General features: G+C 42.0%; 1 protein-coding gene across 2 annotated transcripts in view; it reads left to right on the top strand.

Annotated features, from left to right (window-relative positions):
* The first annotated feature begins 2,129 nt into the window (after positions 1–2,129).
* coro1ca (coronin, actin binding protein, 1Ca) overlaps positions 2,130–22,317 on the top strand; it is a 30,378-nt gene continuing 10,190 nt past the window's right edge. Inside the window, exons 1-3 of one of the 2 annotated variants that reach the window (XM_034541449.1) lie at positions 2,147–2,282; positions 9,028–9,048; positions 13,346–13,542. In XM_034541449.1, coding sequence (XP_034397340.1) covers positions 9,033–9,048; positions 13,346–13,542 — 213 coding nt within the window. In that variant the 5' untranslated portion in view covers positions 2,147–2,282; positions 9,028–9,032. Of the gene's footprint in view, positions 2,283–9,027; positions 9,049–13,345; positions 13,543–22,317 lie in introns of both variants that reach the window. The other variant, XM_034541450.1, reaches the window with a different exon arrangement.

The raw sequence follows: 22,317 nt of genomic DNA, 5'->3' as shown, positions 1-22,317 counted from the left end.
CACTGATGATCAAAGGGAGTCAGTGAGACTTTATCTACCAATGGACACAACTGAAACAACCAAAAATCAAAAGATAGACTCATGTTCAGCGTCAAATCCAGCCTCTGAACCCGGTTCTATTTTGGAGAAGTTACTGAAGAGAGTTTGGAAGGAGGCAACCCCTCTTTCGATTATAGAAGAGGTTGACACAAACGACCACGGCCCCATGAATGTCACCGCAAAGAGGATCCTTGATTGTGCCGCAACAGAGATGTCCACCGGTATAATCGGCCATTCCAGTGCGAATACACCTTTGTCAAAATGTGTCATAAAGGGGTTGAATGAAAAAACACTTAAAGAAAACTGTGAAACCAAAGATCATCACATTAAGGACACGGCTATGAAACAGACAGCTACTACTAACAGTAGGACGTCAGATTGTTTTCAGCATGGAGTGAGTTGTAATACTACGTGTGAGAGCTCACTCACACAATCCCATTGTTCCAAAGCTGTCTGTCAGAGTGCAGGGGAGAACATCAACTCAACAGATGCTTCAGTCAATGAGGATATGGAGATAAAGCTGAACATGGGCCCCTTTGAAAATTCGTCTTCAGACAACTTACAATCAGCTGTTTCTCATGAGAGAATGTCATGGGAAGTGAGTGGTGTGATCGCTGAGGACTCTGCACCTTTATCAGTGTCTGATGTGATGTCTCCAACCACAAGTGACTCACAAATTGCAGACTCATGCTATTTACTTGCTGGCGAGAAGAAAGGCGTCACAACCGTGAGAACACCTCTACAAGTAAAGTGTGACAGTGAGCCCAGCACCTATCAGCAGTTACCTGGCTCTACATTAGCTGGCTCTGTTGCTCAATTTGTGAGCAGGAAGAAGGTGAAGGACTTTACTGTGGATATTGCCGCACCAGCTGTGGATGCTTGCTCAATTTTGGTTGCAGCCGTCACAGTTATCTCGGAGGAAAGCCACCGGGTCATGAAGCAGGATCAAAGCATGACACGGAGCACAGAAAATATGATGCCAGACCAAGCTGAGGAACAATTTGGCAAAGGGGGCGATGACAGTGTCTCAATGAGAAATAAATCCCCAAACACTCCCAAACCTAGGCCTGTTTCAGAACTTATAAAGGAGACCATTCAACTCCATGAAAAGCTTCAGCACCAGGAGAGGCCAAAGACAGCTGAAGTCAAGTCTGATGAGCAGGGCCAGTCTATGAAGGTGGCACAGATGAAGGCGGCGTTCGACTCAGTTCAGAAATCCCCAGACAAGGCAGTGGAGAGGAAACCATCAGTGAGAAGAGGTAGGCGTAAAATCTATGATACGGCAATGTATACATAATATCAAATGAAGAGAACATATGAAAATAACATGATCATCTGTAAATTATTCACACATTTGTTATTCAAAAACTATTTACCTATGAAATCTGCTCTACCCGTCCATCAACCATGACACGTCGGGCTGCCAGATTCACCACTAAAACTTGAATCAGCCCTTTTTAACCTTGTTAAGAAAAGTGCTGTAAAAATAAAGTTTATTATTGTGTACAAGACTAGAAGAGGGTGAAGAGGTGGGTTGATGGAATACAGCTGTGTTCTTCTGTCAAAGCTCTGCATCACTCTGAGCGTGTAAAATAACGCCATCTTGTGGGGCTGCAATAGGCATGTGGTACATTGTGTTCTTCAGGAGATTTATTGAATTATTTTTGATGTTTTACAAAATTACATCGAGATCAGTAATCTTGTATAAGCATGTTCAATTATTTCACTGCGTATCACAAACAGGATGGTATATGTTTTTTATTCGTGGAGATTAGCAGCAGCCTTCATAACAAACATCATGGAATGACTTTCTCTCATTATGTAATAATACTAATAATAGGGAGATAATGATTTTTTTTTAAATATGGTAAATGACAAAAAATAAGATAATAGGAGTGTCAACATACTACCACATGAGGTTATAATGCCATAAAGCCGCCATGAGTACACAATTGATATCGGTATCTGGGAACCTGAAAAGAGGCGTGAGTTCTGTTCCCTTGTTATCCAAAACGTCGCTCTGATTGGACGTTTGAGCCGTCCGTCAAAGGCCCCTGATCCACACGAGCCTCGCCAAGCCGAGTGAAGGGGCGGGACCAGCGTCATAGTGGGCAAAGAGCACACAGCGAGTGGTGTCAGCACAGCAGCGGCTCCGGCAGAGGGAGGAATCAAGAGGGATACGCGTAGGACTACTGTGTGCTATCATTCGGCTTTCGGGAATACTTTTATTTTCCTCTCAGAAGGTAGGTTACAGATGATGTGGATTGTTTAGACTCTGTTTGGTTGTTGCCACCCACCACCCCACCCTTAAATTCGTTGCAATCGGTCTTCGTTTTTCAAGCTACAGCCGAAAGTGCATGCACGAGCTAAAATGAATCGGGATAGTCCGCGGAACAGTTTTTTTTAGCTAGCACGAGCCTTCAACGGCGGTTAACTGACATTGCCAAGAAAGTTTCTCACCAATAGCCACAGCAATTAATGATTTCAAACAGTAGTTTTTGTTCCTTTTGTTGTCGCGTGGATAATGAGCGACGTGAAATGTGCTGTTGCGCGTTATAGTGCTGGGTGGGGAGCTAACCTCAGTGCGGCAGGAAAACTTATCTCCGGAACGATACATGCAAGAAGGTGCAGGCAGCACAACCGCGCCCTGGCCCCTGGCACCCCGACTGTTACTATTGGCGCTAATGGACTCAAACCATTCAAATATCAAAGACTTAACTCTTTCATTTACAGAGACGATTTTTGTTTAGGTCAATTTCAACATAAGAATTTAATTTCAATTTCAATATCAATATTCATCCAGATGCCGGGTTCACGTCTGACCCACTAGCACACACCGGTATGGAGGATAAACGGGGGGGAAAAGGCTCATGGCATTGAAGCGGTCGCTGCTTTATGCTAGCAACTAAGAATGTAACCCAAATGAATAATCACGGTGTCCTCCATCAGCTATGGTTGTTGGGCCACAGCACGTGCAGAATTGTTAGGATGAAATTTAGCATAATCTCTGCAGGTATCTGCCTCAACCTGTTATATTAACGTCAATGTGGGCAGACGGAACAGCAGCACCTGAGTCCATTGGTGACAGGTGGTTTTGATTTGACCCCTTTTGCAGCACAAGGGTTTTGTTTAATGTAACGTAAGATAGCACATGATTTAGCCTACTAGCAGTATGCACAACTGGACCAAATATGTTGTGATCTAAATGGGTTAACCGGGCTGCCATTTAAGATTATTTTCATTATTGATTTTTTTTTAAATTCATACTGCCGTCTATTATAAGGTAAATAAAGGAATATTGTCAGGATTTGTTCAATAATCATCCCAACATCACATTCATATTCAATCAATAATCACACAAAATGGAGACATGCATCATATCCTCACATTTGAGTAGTTTCAACCTGGAGAGTGATGACCCAACTAGTCCTCTGTGTGACCCCCCCCCCCCCCCCTCTCCTTCTGGACGCCACCACAGACTCATTTGCTTGTTCATGAAAATATAGCAGTTTGATTTGTAATGACTGGCTAGTGTGCCAAAAGAGCAACATGGTTATTATGTTTGGCCCCAGTCTTTAGCCAGGTTACTTGCCTGTGTAATAAGCTTTGGGGTTGCAGGAGTTTCCCTCGCCGAGACTCGCAGTGGGATGCAGAGCAGGTGAAGGCTGACGGGGTGACCCCAGGGTGAACAGTCAACAGTACTACTCCTGTGTTTGGGCATGTTGGCCATTCCAGGCACATCAACCTCTGCTGGTTGTGCTGCAGTACAAGGTCTTTAGAAGTGTGTAGCCTGCCTTTTCTTTACCAGAGCTAGGAAGGACGTGGGTCAGGAAGCAGAGGGAAATAAGCTTGATGTGAAGGAGTGTGGGTTCCTATCGGCTGCATCAAGGAGTGCTGATGTGTTTTTAACTATTTGAATTGGTTTCATGTCAGGAAGATCATTAAGTTTAGTGTTCAAAACATTAATTACATCTACTTTATCAGTGTTGTTGGAGGTCCAGCTTTTTCCTGCTGGCCATCTGAAGTCATTGTTCATTATTGTACTGACATAGTGAACAAGTACAGGTTCAGACAGGCTTTGTTTTTTGGACTGAGGAATGTGTACTTAAGATAGAACTCGGCAGCAGTTTGATATCTCCCCTGTTGCAGTTAGTTATCATATCACGCTACTGAAATAATCATGTGGAAATAAGCTAAATATTTGCTCAACAGTTTGGAATCTTCATCTCACTTGGACTCGAATAGTGCATTTTTTTTAACATGTCAGAAATACCCCAGTTTGTGTCCAGTCCTGTCTGTACAAGATGTTATCCCGGTTTCAAGAGGCCCTTCTTCCAGAAACTCTTAGAATGATTTTTTTATTTGCATTATGGGTTTCCTTGCTACAATTAATTGTTTCATATTGGTGTGTTTATTGGTTTGGTCCATGCTGAAGATGAAGATGACATGCCACTCCTTCTTATTTGGTAAAAAACCAACGCATGGCCCAAGGGCAGTAGATGTTGTATTAACTAAAATGGTTTAAGAATACAAGTCATCACTCTTTAATAAGCCATGATTAAGTATTACAATCTAAATGGTTGTGTATCTGTTGTCAGATTTTACATACATGGTAAACTATGATTTCTCCCCCTCTTGTATCTGTTATACAGTTTTTAGAAATAAGTTTGCTTGGAATCAAAGAGGAATTTCTGAGGCCCTCTCCTTTTTCGACATGCCTCTTTCAGCTTCTTAATGCTTTACAGTTTAGTAATTGCACATATACACACAGACTAATACCATTTCTTCCATTGGGCTTTCCCACCACAGCTGACAACATCTGTTGAAATGGAGCAGTGGTTTGTGCATTGCTCATTGGGGGAGGGGGAAGGAGATGATCAGGAAGAAGGGACATGCTATGCACTCTCAGGCTGTAATATTTCTGAGTTTTGCATTTATCCTCTTGTGGTGTCTGTTATGTTGATCACCTGGTACGAAAGAAGCAAGTGACAACTTAGGTAGAGGTTATGTTGCTTTAGATACTAAAGTAATCCTACACACTCATGAAACTAGAGCTTTTCCTGTGAGCAATTTTATAGGACTTAAAATTAGTCTTTTTTTAAACCTTGACTTTTATGATTTAAAGTGTAGGAGTTGGTCTCTTTTTAAAGGAGCAATGTTCAACATTCAGAACATTAATATAGTACTAAACTATTTTCTGTTTAAAGATACAGAAAAGTTATGTCTACCTGAGCAGAGAATGAAGTTGATCTCCCCCTGTGTGTATTGTTATCCGAGCTTCTCTTTGCTTTGTTGTAAGCTACCCATGATTTGAGTGCATGTGAGCGTGCCCCACTGGCTAGCATCACTTTTATATGGCGTTTTAAAGCTGATAAAGCCTCCCTTGCTAGCACGGAAGCAGAGCAACCACCCACCGGTTCCCTCTCCGCTAAACACTGTTAGCGAAGTTTGCAAAACTTCTTAATTTTACTTTTGGTGTTGAAATCCTTCCACCTGTAAGTGTCTGACATGCCATGCTATTGATGTGTGTGTGTGTGTGTGTATATAACCTTTACCTACATAGAGAAATTTGATTGGACCTGGTAATTAGTTCCATCTATGTGTTATCTAGCATTGAGTTGGACCTTGAGCCACATTGCTCCTGTGTCTGCAAATCTCATTTCCTATAAAGAATACAGTAACATTCCTTGAAACACTAGTGCGTAAATTGTTCCAGTTGTACTCAAACTGAGCAGAGCACAGACTACATGGTCACTTGGGGTGGGAGAAAGGTGAAAAAGCAGCACCTTATCTCATTGTTGCAAAAAGCACTGGAATGTAACTGGAATCTGATTACAATGGTGGTCCGTGGCCTTGGTTACAGGAAGGGGATTTAGGTGGCGTCTCATGCGGTCTTGGTGACAAAAGGCAACCAGTGTATGGGGAGCACTGAGGCGACATCACTGGTGTGTGTGTAGAGTGGCGGCGAGGGCTGGCATAGGTAGCAAAGTGTGGGACAGAAAAGCCTTTAGCCATTACTCACTAAACTTTCTGACAATACATTTAATACTGTAGATATACTCACAGGCAGCATCCACCCTGTATTGTAGACCTATTGGCCTAACATTTGTTAGTGCCTGCCTTTCAGTGACCTGGACTGGCTGCCAAGATCACTCTAGAAGCCACATTGCAGGGAAGTCGGCAATGATGAAAAGCACCAACAAACAAAGGAATTGCGAAATTAAACATGTAGCAGATAAGACTTGTTGAGAAACATGGTTGAGCCCTTGTTTTATTTTCTGATTGTGTGTATCCACATAGGGCTTTATGCATGCCAGTGACTTCAGCTTTAGACTTAGACAGCTGTAATTATTGGCTCAAGATGAGACCAATGTTGTGATAAACAACAGACGAACACAGGAATACTCTTCTGCTTTACAGTCAAAACAAGCTTCACATTGTAGTTTCAAGTGGTATGCACATGCATCAGCTGCTATATTTTTTCTATTGTTAAATAATCAAGTAGTCAGAGTAATTCTGAAAATCTGTGGTTTTAGTCAATTACCAAGGTTCATAAAGTTGCTTAGTTTTTCACTTCAGTTTGGAACTGTTATTGTCTCTGACTTGCACCTTTTGGAGGCTGGGAGAGGACTCGTGGGTGTTTACTGTCAAGTCCAACAAGTTGTTAGAAACGGGTCTATTTTCTGTCAACACTACATATAGCAATACCAATTCAGGGCAACAACTTCAGGATGAACCGTCTCAGAAATAGTTACACTTGGCATGTTTAATAAAAACATCTGTAGTAGTAAAGGAAATACCTCCACCTTTAAATAGTAGTTTTCTAAAATAACTGTTGTGGAGAGAGACTGACGGCTTCGTCATAATGCTGCTCTAAATCTGCGGTCCCTCCCTTTCCTACATCAGCTCATCCTGATCTGTGCTGGGATTTTCTCATTATGTCACATCTCTCTCACCAAGCGCACTATAAAACACAGTGCCTCAAGGACAGTGTTGAACCCACATACAAGTTGGTGAAAAGATTTAAGGCTGTGATACAGTTTGTAATTATTAATATAGTTCACTCTTGTTTTTGCATTGTACAGAATAAGCCATTACCTTTCGTTTTCATAATCCTGGTTAGGTGGGTTTACCGGCACAAGGCAGAGTACTTTCTCTGGTCCTTGCTCTGTGTGAAGCCTGTAAGGAGAACGTTTGGACCCGCCAGGCTATTGGTGTCTTCTCCTTTGCTGTTGTTGAGCACTTCATGTCGGATGTCACGGTGGATCTTTGTGGTAGCCTATTTGTCCCGCCCCTACTCCACTGTAATTAGAAGTGATTTACCCTAAATTGAAAATGTTTCAACTGTGTCAGGGTCCAGAGGAAAAAAGAAAAAGCCAAACATGTGGCTTTCAACAGGCGGCAAGCTCCCGGTCTGAAAAGTGAAACCAATTCAGAAGTGCAGCAAAACATTTTCCAACTGGTTTAATGAAAGGCAGCCGTCTGTGCTGTGACTGAGGTAGAGATGAGAGGAAGACCATTTCATGACCTAATGTAGTGAGCTTAACGGCGAGCATGAATTCTTCCACTATAATCTTCCTTTTCATATCGTATCCTGTGTTGGTTAAATGTAGGATTGTCTATTTTATTTTACTGACTCGTGACAAGATGGCCATTTATCAAAAATACAAGGAAAATGACAACCATATCATTTGTGTTTGTAGTCTTAGTATGTAAGTGGACTGAATAACCAATTAAAGTGGAGTATAGCACTACATTTTTCACAAGACCCACATTTCCTCAACAGAATTGTCAGATATATAAATGGGAGTTCAGGAATGCAGAGAAGGATGAAAAGTGTGTCACACTGGTCCCATTTCCTGTTGGTCATTTCCTCAGGCTGTGGGATCCTCCTTTTGTCTCTGCACATCAGGGTCAGCTCTGCTGGCTCAGGAGGCAATGAGGTACATAGCGCTCCTTTTCATCTGATTTTCCCAACAAATAGTCTTTTGGTTGAATTATGACTGGCTCAGTGAGCTGTAAATCTCAGGAGAGTGACACTGAGTAGCATAGCGTTCCCCTAAGGTGTGTCTCTCTCTCTCTGCCGGATGTCTGAGGCTGCCAAACTGGTGCCAGTCTTTTACTGCCTCAACACAGCTCCTGTTGACATTGTTGCATGCAAATGTCAGCTGTGGTCATTATGACGTTAATGTTTGGGGAAGGGGGTGGGTCATAAAAGCTGAATGTTGAATAATTGATTTACTGGATTCAGAGTTGACGTTAATTTGGCTCCTATCGTTATTATTATTTGGAGGTTGTCTTTCAAGTTAGTTTTTTAATTTTGTAAAATGCCACTTTATCAATTCATTTTTTATTATTTAAATTGATTCGTAACTGTGGTCCACTGGATGAGGGAAACCAGTCTTATAGTGTTTGTTATATATAGATATTTAGTTTGTGTTGAGAACGACTGTTTAATATTAGTTCCTGGTCTTTCTGTGGTAGCCACAAGTCTTAACAGGAAGTCTGCCGTTTGGATAAGGCCTCTGCTAGTTTTGAGCAGAATTAATAGCCCTCTTTGGTCACTGTGTGCTTCTCTTCTTGCTCCACCGAAGGGTACAGGACGGCTCACTGTAGTTACTCCAATGAGAGGACGACAAATATATGACTTCGAGGACTTTTCCTTTTTTATTGAAACAAACGGCTACAAAATGTGCAATAATTGCATCAAATGCATGACAGCGATAACTCATAAAAACACATTTATTTAATTGTTGGCCTAAAAACAAATGAATAAATACATATACTTTACTTCTGCCGACATATTACCTGGCTTTGTTGACTATCGATCTCCTCCGCATATCGCCCAGCCCCGTGCTCCTGATATAAATGTATTAATTGACATGGTAAATTCCCCAACTGTATACAAATAAATGATTACCCTGCAAAAATAAATCCTAATGTTTTTTTTTTTTTTTTGTTCCTTTTCTGTCTTGCCACATGTATCAGTTGGAATGGCTGCTAACCACGGTGAGCATCCAGTGACTAAGAAATGGTGATTTCTTCCTGAAAAGGATCGTCGGGATCCGACGAGGCTTACTCACAAAGACCCAGTGTTGCATAGTCAGCTGCGACCCAACCCAGTCTGCTCTGACCTACAGCGTGTACACTGGAATAGCCCAAGCCTCTCATTATAAAGGTTTAATATCCAAACTGCCAGTTTTGGCGATCTTGGACAGGACTTATTAATGTTTTTTTTCTGTGACTGTATCATAGGTCACATTTAGCTATCATTGTGGGCATATTGGGATGGAACTGGTCCTGATTTGTTTCCTTCAGAGTGGTTGATTGTAACATATGATGCTGAACATTTCCTGCTGTTAGTGGAGCTAAATCATAGTGTGACTGGGATATTTGTGCAGGCCCAGACTAACCTCAAGAATGCAGTGATTGTTAGTCACACTATTGTTGTAAAACGGCACATCTTATGAAGATCTCCTGCATAAAACAAGGTGCTATTTACTATTCCGCTGCAAATTAACAGAGCCCAGAGCAACAGGATAGTTTCACTGCTTGTTCTGTTTTTGGAAGAAGCTCAATAGCTTTCATGTGGGTTAGGTGTGTCATCAATAAGAATAACTGTAGATGATTGGGTCAGCCCTGAGCCAACAAACGGGTGATTTTAAAGGGGAATTTGACAGTGACCTCACCATGAAACTCTACTGCACATGATTTGATATGTGACCATTGGGTTTTACCACCATGGAAAAACATGTTTCAATATTTCAATATTATGCCAAAAAAATCTGTTTTCATTTCAGGTAAGAAATAGGCCATGCAATCGTGCTTCATTTTATATCTACAACTTAAGTAACTCTTCACAAGGTTAAGTAGTTGAGAGAATCCAAATAAAGCTCTGCTTGTTCTCATCACCATCTTCCCATCGTTTGCTGATTGGTCGAGCTTCCAGCTGCCAAGCATAGTCTATTGTCAATGGATGTTTTCCAGACTAAAATCTTGTCGAGAAACCTAAGCTTTGGTCTGGTTTTTCAAGGCAGGGGATAATTCCAAATGTAGAGAAATAACTAAGTTTAACAGTTTGCTATTTTTAAATTATAAGAAATATGTAAATGCATAAGTTTTTATTTCTTACTCTTGTTTTGTGTTTCTTTCCTGTGGTGGTACTTCCCTGTGTTGCTGAACATGTCTTGGAGACAGATTGCAGCCAACCAACAGTCATGCAGTTGCTCATGGCATAAAGCAAATTTGACTTTGCTATTTCTTTTTTTAACCTCTGACACAGCTATATCTCTTGTTGCTGGACATTTAATTTAATTTAGTTTAACATATGCCAAATTCAACTTTCTTCATCATGTAATAATTCCCCCCAATATCTTACTTTAAAGGGTTTTTATTAATTTTTTGCATAACTAAATCAGGAAAAGAAATGTGATTAGTGGGACCACATTAAAGTACTATGGTATTACTTTTTCAAGCCCCTTCCCCAAGCACCATCACTACTCAACCATTGCACCGTCCAACCTTTGTAAACATTTGCTAATGCTGAATTTACATACAATAATGCATCAACAACTCATGATGCCAGTTAATTGTATGACTATTGCGGCACAAGCCATACATATCATTATAATGCCATAGGGAAGCATAGGATACAGGAATTCTGTCACCATAAGAAACATGCCCTGACTCACAGGCCAATCTGCATCTCTCATAATGCACACTTATGGGTAGCTATGGCGGGCTGGATTGTTTGTAGCAGATGCTAACAAACAATAACAACAGTTGCATAAGAGTAAAGCACATTTGCTGCCAATAACATTACGTTTTAAACACCCTTTGGGAGATAATCAATTTCTTGCAAAGTGTCTATTTTTAACTATAATACTTGACAGGCTGTCAATAGTTGGATGTCAGTCCGTTGCTCTCGGGGTGCATCAGGCAGGCTCTCACGGAGTAATCAAATTCAGTTTCCTAGACAAATGTCCTTCTGATCCAGATACATTTAGAGAAGGATTTAGACAATCTTATGTAACTCCACGAGAACTGGAAAATCCTCAATTTAGAGAAGATTTAGCCTCACGCTTTAGTGTCATCAACTGAAACGGATTAGTCTGTTTGGAGACTTCAAAAGTAAACCGTTGTAATTACTGATGTGTTTTACAGACAGGCTGCTCGGACACTCCCACATCCCTACAGGAAGAACTTCCTGCTTGTGTTGTTATCCTTGTCCTGTCAGAAACTTGCCATACAAGCTTTTCTTGCTTTCCCTCACGTTCTCACACAAACACACAATGGAAACCCACGTCCAAAACACATCCTGTGCTGTGCTTTTATCATGTTGGTGATTCAGGCGGGGAAACTGTTACCATGTGCTGTCCCAAAAAAAGAAAAGATTTGAGGAGCTTTAAGAAACAAAGACCACTTGAGAGCTTTCGTCTTTCTTCAAGTTGTAGGTTGGATTGGACCTCGGTTCTGACCTTTTTAGTTTATCTGAAACTGGCCAGCTTTCCATTATTGTTGGAAGTGGTCTGTTATTTTAAGCTCAGCACTCGGACTTGTAGCTTTTGAATGGGCTTGTTTTCCAAAGCTCTTGTCTGCCAGCAGATTCTTGTCTTGGTGAAGATTTTAGCTGAACAGCTACAGAGTCGGTTTCTTTTTTGTATTGGGTATTTCCTATTGTTTTCCGTGTAAGTGGCTCTTTGTAAGTGTGCCACATCAAACCGTTTCAGTATTTTAGATGTATAATATTTGGCACAACTGAAGATGAAAAGAAACTGGCAGTGAGAAGAGTCATATGACATTTCATCAAGCATGTTTGTTTTGTTAATTTTTCATATACTAGCATTGGCGCTAACGAGCCACCAGGGAATACAAATAACATCACAACTGTTTTTATGCTATCAACCTGACCTGTGAAAACTCTCTGCTTAAGAAAGGTTACTAACCTTAGGAAGATATTGTAGGCTTACTGTTGAGCTGTGGAAGAGGGTCTCCTTGCTGTCCAGTTGCATTAACACGGCAGCCGCAGAAGCCAGGAAGATGTGAGCTATGAACTCCACCATCTCATGCTGTGGGATTCAATACGTCCACGGACATCTGTGTTCGTCATGGGTAGAAAGGTCACTCCACCTGATAAATCCAGACGAAGCCCTGGACCACCCACGCGATGCTGGCGTAACAGGCCTGTATCCAGAATATCTGGAGCGTCTTCTGAACCTGCTCGCTGTCCAGTGACATCTGCTCCTGAGACATTCAGCGTTGGCAGTGTGACATCCTCAGACGAAACTCCAGCACACCCTGCAGCGCGCTCTCCAGATCTTGTCCATGAGTGTCCGGGCAGTGCCGTCACTGGAGGGTTTCTCCAGCTGGGTTTCTGGTGGTTCTAATGCAGAGTCTTCCTCTCAATCCACTTGGGCAGGGCAACGTGCCGTTCTGCTGCAGACGGGTTGGCTTCCTCGACATCCCCGAGTCACCAGTAGGCTATTAATCTGCAGTCTTCTCTAGAGGGGTAAACCCTGCGACATTACCCACAGTAGATCCGCAAATCCTGGTTATTGACGTCTCCATTGTCATGACATGTCTGTTCCAGGTTGGTTCAATTCTGGATATGGCACAAAAGTTGGCATCTATTCTTTTAAAGGCACATTTACTATGAAGCGTCCTCATTTCCGGTCCCGCTCCTGGGTCTCGCCGTGGCATTGTGTCGCCGACACAAAGGCATACAAATAAAATGTTGGTAAACTGGTGTATTGGTTCTTTTAAATTTGTGATTGAAAGAAGTCTAGATGCTTGCTGTATGATCACAGGGTTGAGGAGAACCCACATGGTGGATATTGGATAAAAGTGAGTGTTTGGGGACCTGGCTTTGTTTTTGGCTGGAAAATATTATATTCCCCGTTTCTTACCGAATGGAAGCATTTAGAGTAGTGCAGCGAAATGTCTGTCAGAGTAGCTTTCCTTAAAGCGCGTTGCACTGAACCTGAACCATCATACTCTTACATCATCCTCCCCATTTCAAAATTGAATGTCAAATTCATATTCTCAAGCTACAAGATGTGTTGGTAATACTCTTTGAAACTGTCAGCAATGTAACAAGTAGCCGCAGTTTGTTACAAAACACCCTTAGTGAGAGAGTCGAACGTGTGCATAGGATCTAAAGGCTGCAGTTTGGGGATGGGATGTCTATGTTCTCAAGTCTTTTAAGTAGTCTATATATGTATTTGTTCATATTGCAGATCTCTATACACCTGTTATCTTAAACTGAATACGAGCATATGTTAAATGATCCTCTCTGCTCTTTGCACAGATATGAAACGAGTTGTACGGCAGAGCAAATTCCGTCACGTCTTTGGCCAGGCGGCAAAAAATGACCAATGCTACGATGATATCCGGGTGTCACGGGTCACATGGGACAGCTCCTTCTGTGCAGTCAACCCCAAGTTTGTTGCCTTAATTATTGAGGCCAGTGGTGGGGGAGCTTTCCTCGTTCTTCCTCTTCAAAAGGTAAGTTTCTATTGTATCATGTAAGAGTATTTATTGCCACATTGGATAAGCACTGCATGGTCAGGGCTGGCCTCTTCAGGAGCACCTCACAGTCCATTTGTTAAACACTGTTCTTAGGTAGTTTGTATTGCTGGTGAAATCAGCAACTTTGTTTTAGCTTTCATTGGTTAAAATTGTTTATTGCTTTAATAACACTTGTCTTTTTCTAAGTGACAGAATTCTCATTATGGTGTCTCCTCTTTACAAAACCTGACGTTTACGGGGTGAAATAAACATTTATGTTTAATTTAAACCTTTTGAGATTCTTCACCTGCAATCTCTGCATATTGGCTTACTTTTTGATGGTTCGGTTAACTGAACGTTTGGCAATTTGAAAGGGAACTGGTTTAATTTGATAATGTCCTTTTCATTCTGCAAACATTGTGTTAAAACTGTAATGCTAACCTTTTTTTAGAGGGCAATTTTTTTTTTGGGTGGATTTATGCATGTTTTTCTTACAGATGATTTAAGTAGATCAAATTAAGTCTGGATATTTTTAGATTGGGGGGATGGGGGTGAAATTATATTGTCTTCACGTCAGTGATGACATAAAGGGAAGGAATGCCTTTCGCTATGGGATCATATTTGGACTGAAGTGAATGTAAACATACACTTAAAAATACAAAGATGATTTCTCTTAGTTTCTGAGTAATGGCCCATTTCCCATGTTTTGTGTTCAGTAAATAATAATTAGCATTTAAGACTTTACCTCTTACAAGCGGGACTGTTGACTCTTGTGTCAGTGTACCTTGGGATTAATGTTTAGCAGTGGGCTGTTTCACACACCCTCATGTGTACAGCAGAAACTTCTCAAAAGCCCTTGAGCGAACAGTCTCCTGATCCTTGTCTCCATATAAGGAATTGCTCAACTCCATCTTGAATTACTTTTGGGTTCGGCAAGACGGCATTCGAAGAGTGTTTAGCTGTAAACAACTTTGTTGGGTGAATACATCCTTCCTTTTTTTTTTTTTATCCCTGTCGTCATAATTGGTCTAAATAAGGTACAATAGAGATCCAACAGTGGACTTTGGCATGTCCCCGAGGAAGCCCTTGGGTGCCATAGTGCTGAACTGCCGGTTGTTGTAGTTTCTGTTTGGCAACTCCAAGCATTGGCCAAGTGGCAGATCCTGACCTAGTGAGTGACATAAGTACTGCAATATTGTTGACAGACCTAACCTGGGCCTGTAATTAGTGTACACCAGTCGACTGCCATGTCATCTGAGAAGGCTCTGGCATCGGGGACCGGATCCTTTGGCCTGTCATCGCACAGCTTACACCTCTCGGCACTTCATTCAATACAACAGCTTGTACTGGAGGTGGGCTGCAGGCTCGACCAGTTTCACACTCCTCCAGCCCTCCTCTCTGTGTCTGTTTGAATGATCTGCCCTCTGCGTGTCATGTCCCAGGCCAGTAATGGTGGGTCTATTGAACAAAGTCTACTTTCACTACTGAACTGAAAAAGTTGTGAGAGACTGAGGTCTTTATGTGCAGAGCAAACCTCAGGCAATTTCCTCAAGTGAGAGATTTAAAAAAAAAAAACTCTTGATTTTGAGATCTTCCCACATACAATCTGGCAGGCGTGACATAGACTAATCCTTCGTGTTTTCCTCAATTCAACAGGCAATGCATTGAGACACTTGAGCTGAAAGGGAAATACCATTTTATTTAAGAATAATAGTTCTGTGTATGGGCTGCACGGTGGTGTAGTGGCTAGCACTGTCGCCTCACAGCAAGAGGGCCGCGGGTTTCAATTCCGGTCGGAGCCGGTCCTTCTGTGTGGAGTTTGCATGTTCTCCCCGTGGCAGCGTGGGTTCGTCTCCGGGCTCTCCGGCTTCCTCCCACAGTCCAAAGACATGCTGCAGGTTAATTGATCTCTAAATTGCCCATAGGTGTGAATGTGAGAGTGGAATGGTTGTATGTCCCTACATGTGCCCTCGATGGACTGGCGGCCCTGTCCAGGGTGTCCCCTGCCCTTCGCCCTATGTCAGCTGGGATAGGCTCCAGCGCCCCGCGGACCCTAATGAGGATAAGCGGTATTGAAAATGGATGGATGGATGGAGTTCTGTGTATGTTAAGTCTTTGGACAGTGACAAGTACAGTATGTATTGATACCAAACCACCTCGTTATAGCCTAGCATATAAAGAGAGTCCGTTGTTGAGACATGCGGAACAGCATTAATTTCAGATATAGGCATTCCCTTTTTTCATTTTTGATTTATTTTTTCTTAACATCTATTTTTGCATTATCACCACAGTATCTCAGCTGGCAATGCAGGTCTCAAAAGTGGGGCGAGTGCAAACAGTACGACTAGACCTCTGCAGGGATCCGTTAAAAACAGTTGCTCTTAGCTCCAAAGATAACTTCTAATAAACAAGGATTAGTATGTTGCCTCTTAATTAGAAACTGGTCAACTACTTTATATGTGAATGAGTATGCTTTTGTTGTGCTCACTGTACAAATGTTTTACCTTCAGTAGATTTTGGTCACACAGCTCAGGATGAAACGCTGTCTGATTGAAGACACGTACAGTTTGAATCACCCGGGTCTCATTGTATTTTGTTTCAAGGGCCACAAATTCCCTAAACAGCCCCACCCTTCCACCCCTTTCCGTCCCCAGTGTGAGGGTGCATCTGTCCCGACTCACCCATCTGCCTAGACTGTTGTTGCTCCCCGTTGTCTGTGGGCAGCCAGCTGCTCGGGGCCTTTGTCCCACGCTTTCTCCCAGCGCAGCTCTTTGGTCATGGACCACACTTCGGCTGGGGGAGGCAGAAGTGTGATGATGCACCTTCCCCCCTTCACAATTAAGCCATATGCAACTGTGCACCGCCTTTTGTTGAAGTGACGTAATGGCGTTAGGAGGTTAAATTATTGAAATGATGAGCTCCCCCCACCCCCAAAAAGCATTGTACTCCCTCATCCTATATTCTGAAAAACCTACTCTTTGTTCTAATTGTCTGGATATAAAAATGGATGGCAAAGCATCTCTTCATGTTCAGAGGGTGATGTTGTGGCACCGGGACCTGACCTGAGGTCTGAGCCTCATTTTGAGTTGTCAACCAATGGAGCCATGTCTTTGTGACTCAGTAGGGTGAAGTTACTGTGGCAGGCCACTGTGACTCAGCACAGCCATGAGTATTGTTGCTTCCTCAGAACACAGGGATTTATAGAGAGGGCATCAGATGTCCAGCTCAACACATGCCATTTCCTTGCCTCATGCTTTCAATCTCCTCCTTTCTATTTCTTAGCAGGATGCCTGCTAATGTATTCCTTGATTTCCATATGAAGGAAGCTGTGGGAGTGAAAGTAGCAGCTAGCAAGTGTTCAGTGAAACATTCCTGATAATTCCTCTTTGTCTGCTGGGCATATGAGAAGGGAATTTCAGTGAATCATTACAGTTGCTGTGTTTAATATCCCTTATTTGATTTATCTAAGCATGCCATTGTTTAAAATGCCATGCTGTCTGTCCTGTTTTGGCCATTAGTGTCTTTTCTTTTCCATGCAGACGGTGGGTTAGTCATTTTGTCAGTTGTTAGCATCTTTCGTTTCCTCTTGTCCATTTCTTTTTTAAGATTGACCTAAACTACAGCCATAACACGTGCGTTGCTTAACGTAGAAGTTGGTGCTTCAAATGCTGCCTCTGTTCAGAAATGGATGATCAGATATCAGGTGTGTGTTTTGATTTTGATTTAATCCCTCAATGCACCATTCATCCAGTGCTCAACCTCTGCTGTTGGTAATCCCTGGGTGTGTGTGCACAGTGAGGCATTATTTCAGTTGTCTCACATGCACCAGTTTGGCTGCTAACTAAGCTATGTGCCGTCGCTACTCAGAAGAATACACTGCGTATTCATGATATCCAGGGTCTTTCTCCATACTTTGGTCAGTTTCTATACTGCTCAGTTCCCTCCGCCTGTGCCGCCTCTGCCGCTCAGTCCTGCTGACTGCAGATTTTACCATATATGGTCATTCACTGCTCCCTGCCTGACAGCCTTCCAAGACCATTTCCTCCCTGCCTTGCCATTGGCTGCTTCGTGCAGCGTCGGCACACATGTGAATTCTGGGATAGGCTGAAATATGAAGAGCGGCCAAGATTAGAGAACTGGGTTGAAGTCAGATGTCGTCTCTGTCACAGCGTCATTCACTGTATCCAAGTACCATATTAGAATAATTGTTTTAATGTGATGATCAGTATGACTGCTGGAATACTGAATATTATTTATAATCCATTAATAAAGAGCTGTGAGCCCTGGTAGCTTTTTTAAATACAGCAGACCTGCAACCTGAGGACAAAGCTATGCTACATTTTTTATGATTGCAGATGTTCTGTGCAAAACTATTTTCCGTCATTTGAATGCATTTAAAGTCTACTGCAAGAGCAATTATTTCATAAACTCACTACTGGTGCACACAATCTTTTGGGGTGGGCTGCCTTTATGTGCCAAGTTTTTCTCCATTTCTTTTTCCTAAAAATATCTTTTCATTCATATGTTGATCCTTTTTAGGGGCATAGGTGCTGAACTGTATCACAGCATGCACTGGGGAGACGGGCTAATGGCCATCCTCCAGAGAGTTCTACTGACAGAAGTTAATGACCCCCCTCATATTTATTTTATGTTTTGGCTGAGATTTTTTAAATGACTTGCGTGGAACTAATCACTACAGCCTTAGACATACTGGAAACACTGATCCTGTGTCATCCATCATCACCAACCACTAGCCAGCGTTACCCAATGGCCTGTTAGCAAATATCTTTTCTTGTAGGAATACCTGAATACTAATAGATGTGTTTAAAAATTTCAGCTGCTCCAAATACTTCCTAACTGGCAGCAGAGCAGCCATTGTAGTAGTAGTAAACAGTGGACTTGTCTTAGATGCTATCTTCAATTAATCTTATGACCTAGATAGTATCACTAGGCATGTACCAGAAATATCCAGTACTATTTATCTGTAGTACATATCTGTATAGGTATTTATACTTTCTCTCTATCTATATATAGCTCAGGTTTCAGTCTGTGCTGCACTGTATTGTTCCTGTGTGTGTGTGTGTGTGTGTGTGTGTGTGTGTATCATACACACACACAGACTTGTAAAAGTGGAAATTTCCATGCAGCACTGAGCAGCGCTGGACAGCATGCAGACCCTTTCGTGGTGTGCATGTGTGAATCACATGTTATGCTGAAAGGAAGTGTGCAGGCCTCTGGTTTGAATGAAAAGAATGTCCTCTACTGCCTTAAGGGATGGTCGTCAACCATTTTTTTTCTTTGTGTTTCAATGTTAAGCTTTGTATCTATTGCTGCGTGATTCACTCGTTTTCTGCTGCCTTACTTGTTGCTATGCAACTGGTTGTTTTCTAGGCGTCAGACATTCCTTTCGAAGGTTACGAACGTCTGTAGTGTAGTTATGGACATGTTGGGTATTCGACTGCTGAGTTTTGCCCCTTTCAGTTGGTGTGGGTGGGGGTTTTTTGCACAGTTTTTTCTTGTTGGTTTTTCTGGACAAAACCTTTTTCACTTCTTGATAAGCACGCTCCCTATACCCGTAGGCTGGTTGCCTTGGAGATCATTTTCTTGCTTGGCTGGTTCAATACGTTTGGGTCAATTTTTTTAGCAGTGTTGTGAAAGTGTGATGTTTGTGTTATAGAACTGTTCACATGCAAGTCAAGGTTTTGATCAATATTGTAAACCTGAAGTCTGACTACAAAACTGGAGAAATCACAGCAGGAAGTCAAATTAATATTTATAAAAGATTAAATCTGAGATGATTACCGTCTAACTAGTTTGGTTTCTGTTTTAGTCAAATAATTTGACACTAATTGTCCTCGGGATGTGACGAATCGTTAAAGAGAATCGCAGGTCCCCATCCCGTCTGCTGGCCTCACTGTAGCCAGCCGGTTCCTAGTTGCTAGTGTTGATGCCACGTAAAGTTGATTTTTTGGCAGTTTTCTTTTGCTTCGAGTACAACCAATGTCGCCGTTTCTGCATGTGTGGAACTTTCTGCTGCCAAATAACTGTTTGCTGCCAAAAAGCTGTTGGATAAGATGACCCTGAATTTTGCTTTGAGGTTAAAATTGCACCAAATGGTAAACAAATGTCTTGTTGACAGTCATGGTGATCACTTCTGATGGACTATTCAATACCATCAAGATATTGAGAACAATAGCAGTGTAAACTCTAAATCAGTGGAAGTTTCTCCCAAATGGAGTTTGACTCATGAGCAGTAGGAAGGATTACTGTCAGGTTTCTTTTCTGGGAATCAATTGCCATGACGCATGTTTTGTGCTGTCTCTTCATTATATTATTATATTTCACAATATCCTTTTAGTTTGGCAGTTGCATATAAATAGTAGCATTAAACTAAATCCCTAAATGAAATGTCTGATTACCAATACAATGGAATCGTTTTCACTTGGTATGACAGGGGTATAAGAAGTCTGTCGATGTTTTTTAGAAATACTCCAAACTGGCCTTGGAGTTTTGAGAGGACCAAAGGCTCCAGACATTTCTGTGCATGCTAACATTTGAGCTATCATTGAGCTCCCAATTAGCCACCAGCAGTTATGTTCATGGGTCCATTGTGTGACCTTGCCAAAAGACTTTTCATCCCCATGTGATTTAATTAATGTCAGATGTATCATCGTGTCTCTGCCTCTCCTGAGGGATCTCTCATTGTGCTTGTGGTTGGTACAGGATGTTCTGGTTGATGTTTTAGTACAAATGCCTCATTTTAAGACGAATACAGACTTGCAAATGTGCCTGAAGTTCTGCTTTTCCAAAGAAACCGAAGGGAGAATGCAACAAGTCGCCACAGGTATACTTCCCTCCCTGCAATGCGGTTTGTGTCACGAGCTACCCGGTGTGCAGCTTTGGGTTGTTTTCAGTTCTACTGTTAATTGGCAGTATGCACAATTATAATGATCAGACTCCATGCAAACTGCATTCTTGCCCCCTGTATCATGTTATCAGATGTTTATGCAGACTCGAGGCAAGATCCACTTGTGTTCGCTCTTCATACCCTGGAATTCCAAATTGTGTCAATCGGACGCGAACGCCGTTAACACCTCAAAGGGCGCTTGCTACATTTGACACCCCAGCGGCCCTCTTGCTCACATTAGTCAGAGCCGTACCAGTGCTGCCCGGGGCCGAGGTGTGGAATGTTAGGAACGCCTGGCTCTGGTCGAGCCGCTGCTGTCCTCCGCCCTGCTCGGGTTGATCAGGAGGTCCATCTCCAGAGCTTAGCTCGAGTGTAGACTGGGGCTTCATGGTTAATTAAGTCAACCATAGAAACTATTTATTCATAAAGTATATTTTTCTAAGTTCACGCAGGTGACTTAAAAGCGTTGCTGGAAAATGATGGAAAACTGAGACTGTCTGAGGTCGTGCAGGAATCTTTGCAGCATGTCTGAACTGGAGTTAACATGCGGGATGTTCTGAGAGGTATCTGAGTGTTGATGTTGAAATGCTGATCGCTCCGGCAGGTCTTAATCTTTGTGGGCTTTGTCAAAACCAGTTTCTTCAAGGACGGAATTGAAAACATGAATTTATGCTTATCATAAATGTTCTATTTACATACTTCTAATTGCATGTACAAGCAAGAACAGTCAGGCCCTTAAATTAACCTACAATCAGTTATCGTAAACCTCTTCACACACCACGTGGGTGTGTACACTCTGTTCTGAGGTTCAGATAAATTACTTTTACTGTACATTCCTAGTGAACGGTGATCATATACAAACATGCCCTGGTCAGTCCACTCCCTTGTTCTCCAACATAAACGTGTGTGTGTGTGTGTGTGTGTGTGTGTGTGTGTGTGTTTGATTGAATAGGAGCCAAGTAAACACGTTTTATTAGCTTAGCCTAAGTGGTTAGTGTTTTGACAAATTTTGTTTAAAAATCCCATCCTTCCTGTGTCACTGCATCCGAGAGTGTATAACTGAAGATGCGTCGTGATTGGTGTGGTGATTCACAAATGTCATTGAAATTGAATATTTTTATTTGACCTTTTCATCCGTGTGAATTCTTTAACGCATTTGGATATAAAAATAACTAGTTTTTTAAATTAACACACCTATATTTATTTAATCTAACAATTTGGCAGTACCTCTTGAGCCCACTAGATGGCGGTCTGAGGCCCACTGGAGGAGAATAGAACTAGACTGAACATGATCCATAACACTTGGAATCTGTTAATGTTGTGAAAATAGTGTTGAGTTGATAAAGAAAGAAAATTAATAACTTTGATCGCTGAGATCGCACGAGCCAACAATTCAGTTTGCTCAGATTTGCTTGTGCTGGTCCTGTTGCTACACCATGTCATCAGTCTGTGCCCTTCCTGCTTTACATCCTGTTCCTACTTCAGGAAATCATGTGCAGGAACAGTCCAGTGAACTCAGCTGTAATATACATCAGACATTAACTTAATCTTCACAGATATCATGTCCATCTTATAATGCACATCTTTCTTGTTCTGTGATCGACTAAATGAAAAGGAAGTAGCCCCAGCTGCACAAGGGAGGTCACCAGTCTCAAATCTAATGGTAATGTTATCTGATAACGGATGGTGGCTCATAGATCCCTATTGACAGCAGTGTCAAAGTCTGCTTTCTTTACACTCCGCTTCAAGCTAGATTTCAGGGTGTGTTCAACAGTCAGGGTGAAGTTCAGACAAGATCTTGTGACTTTCACATACTACACGTACACACACACAGTTCATTCTCACATACACTGGACTTTGATCCC

The sequence above is a fragment of the Cyclopterus lumpus genome, chromosome 9 (genome assembly GCF_009769545.1).
Source record: "Cyclopterus lumpus isolate fCycLum1 chromosome 9, fCycLum1.pri, whole genome shotgun sequence".
Taxonomy (NCBI): Eukaryota; Metazoa; Chordata; class Actinopteri; order Perciformes; family Cyclopteridae; genus Cyclopterus; species Cyclopterus lumpus.
The sequence above is the reverse complement of the archived record's forward strand: the minus strand, read 5'-3'. Positions and strand labels throughout refer to the sequence as shown.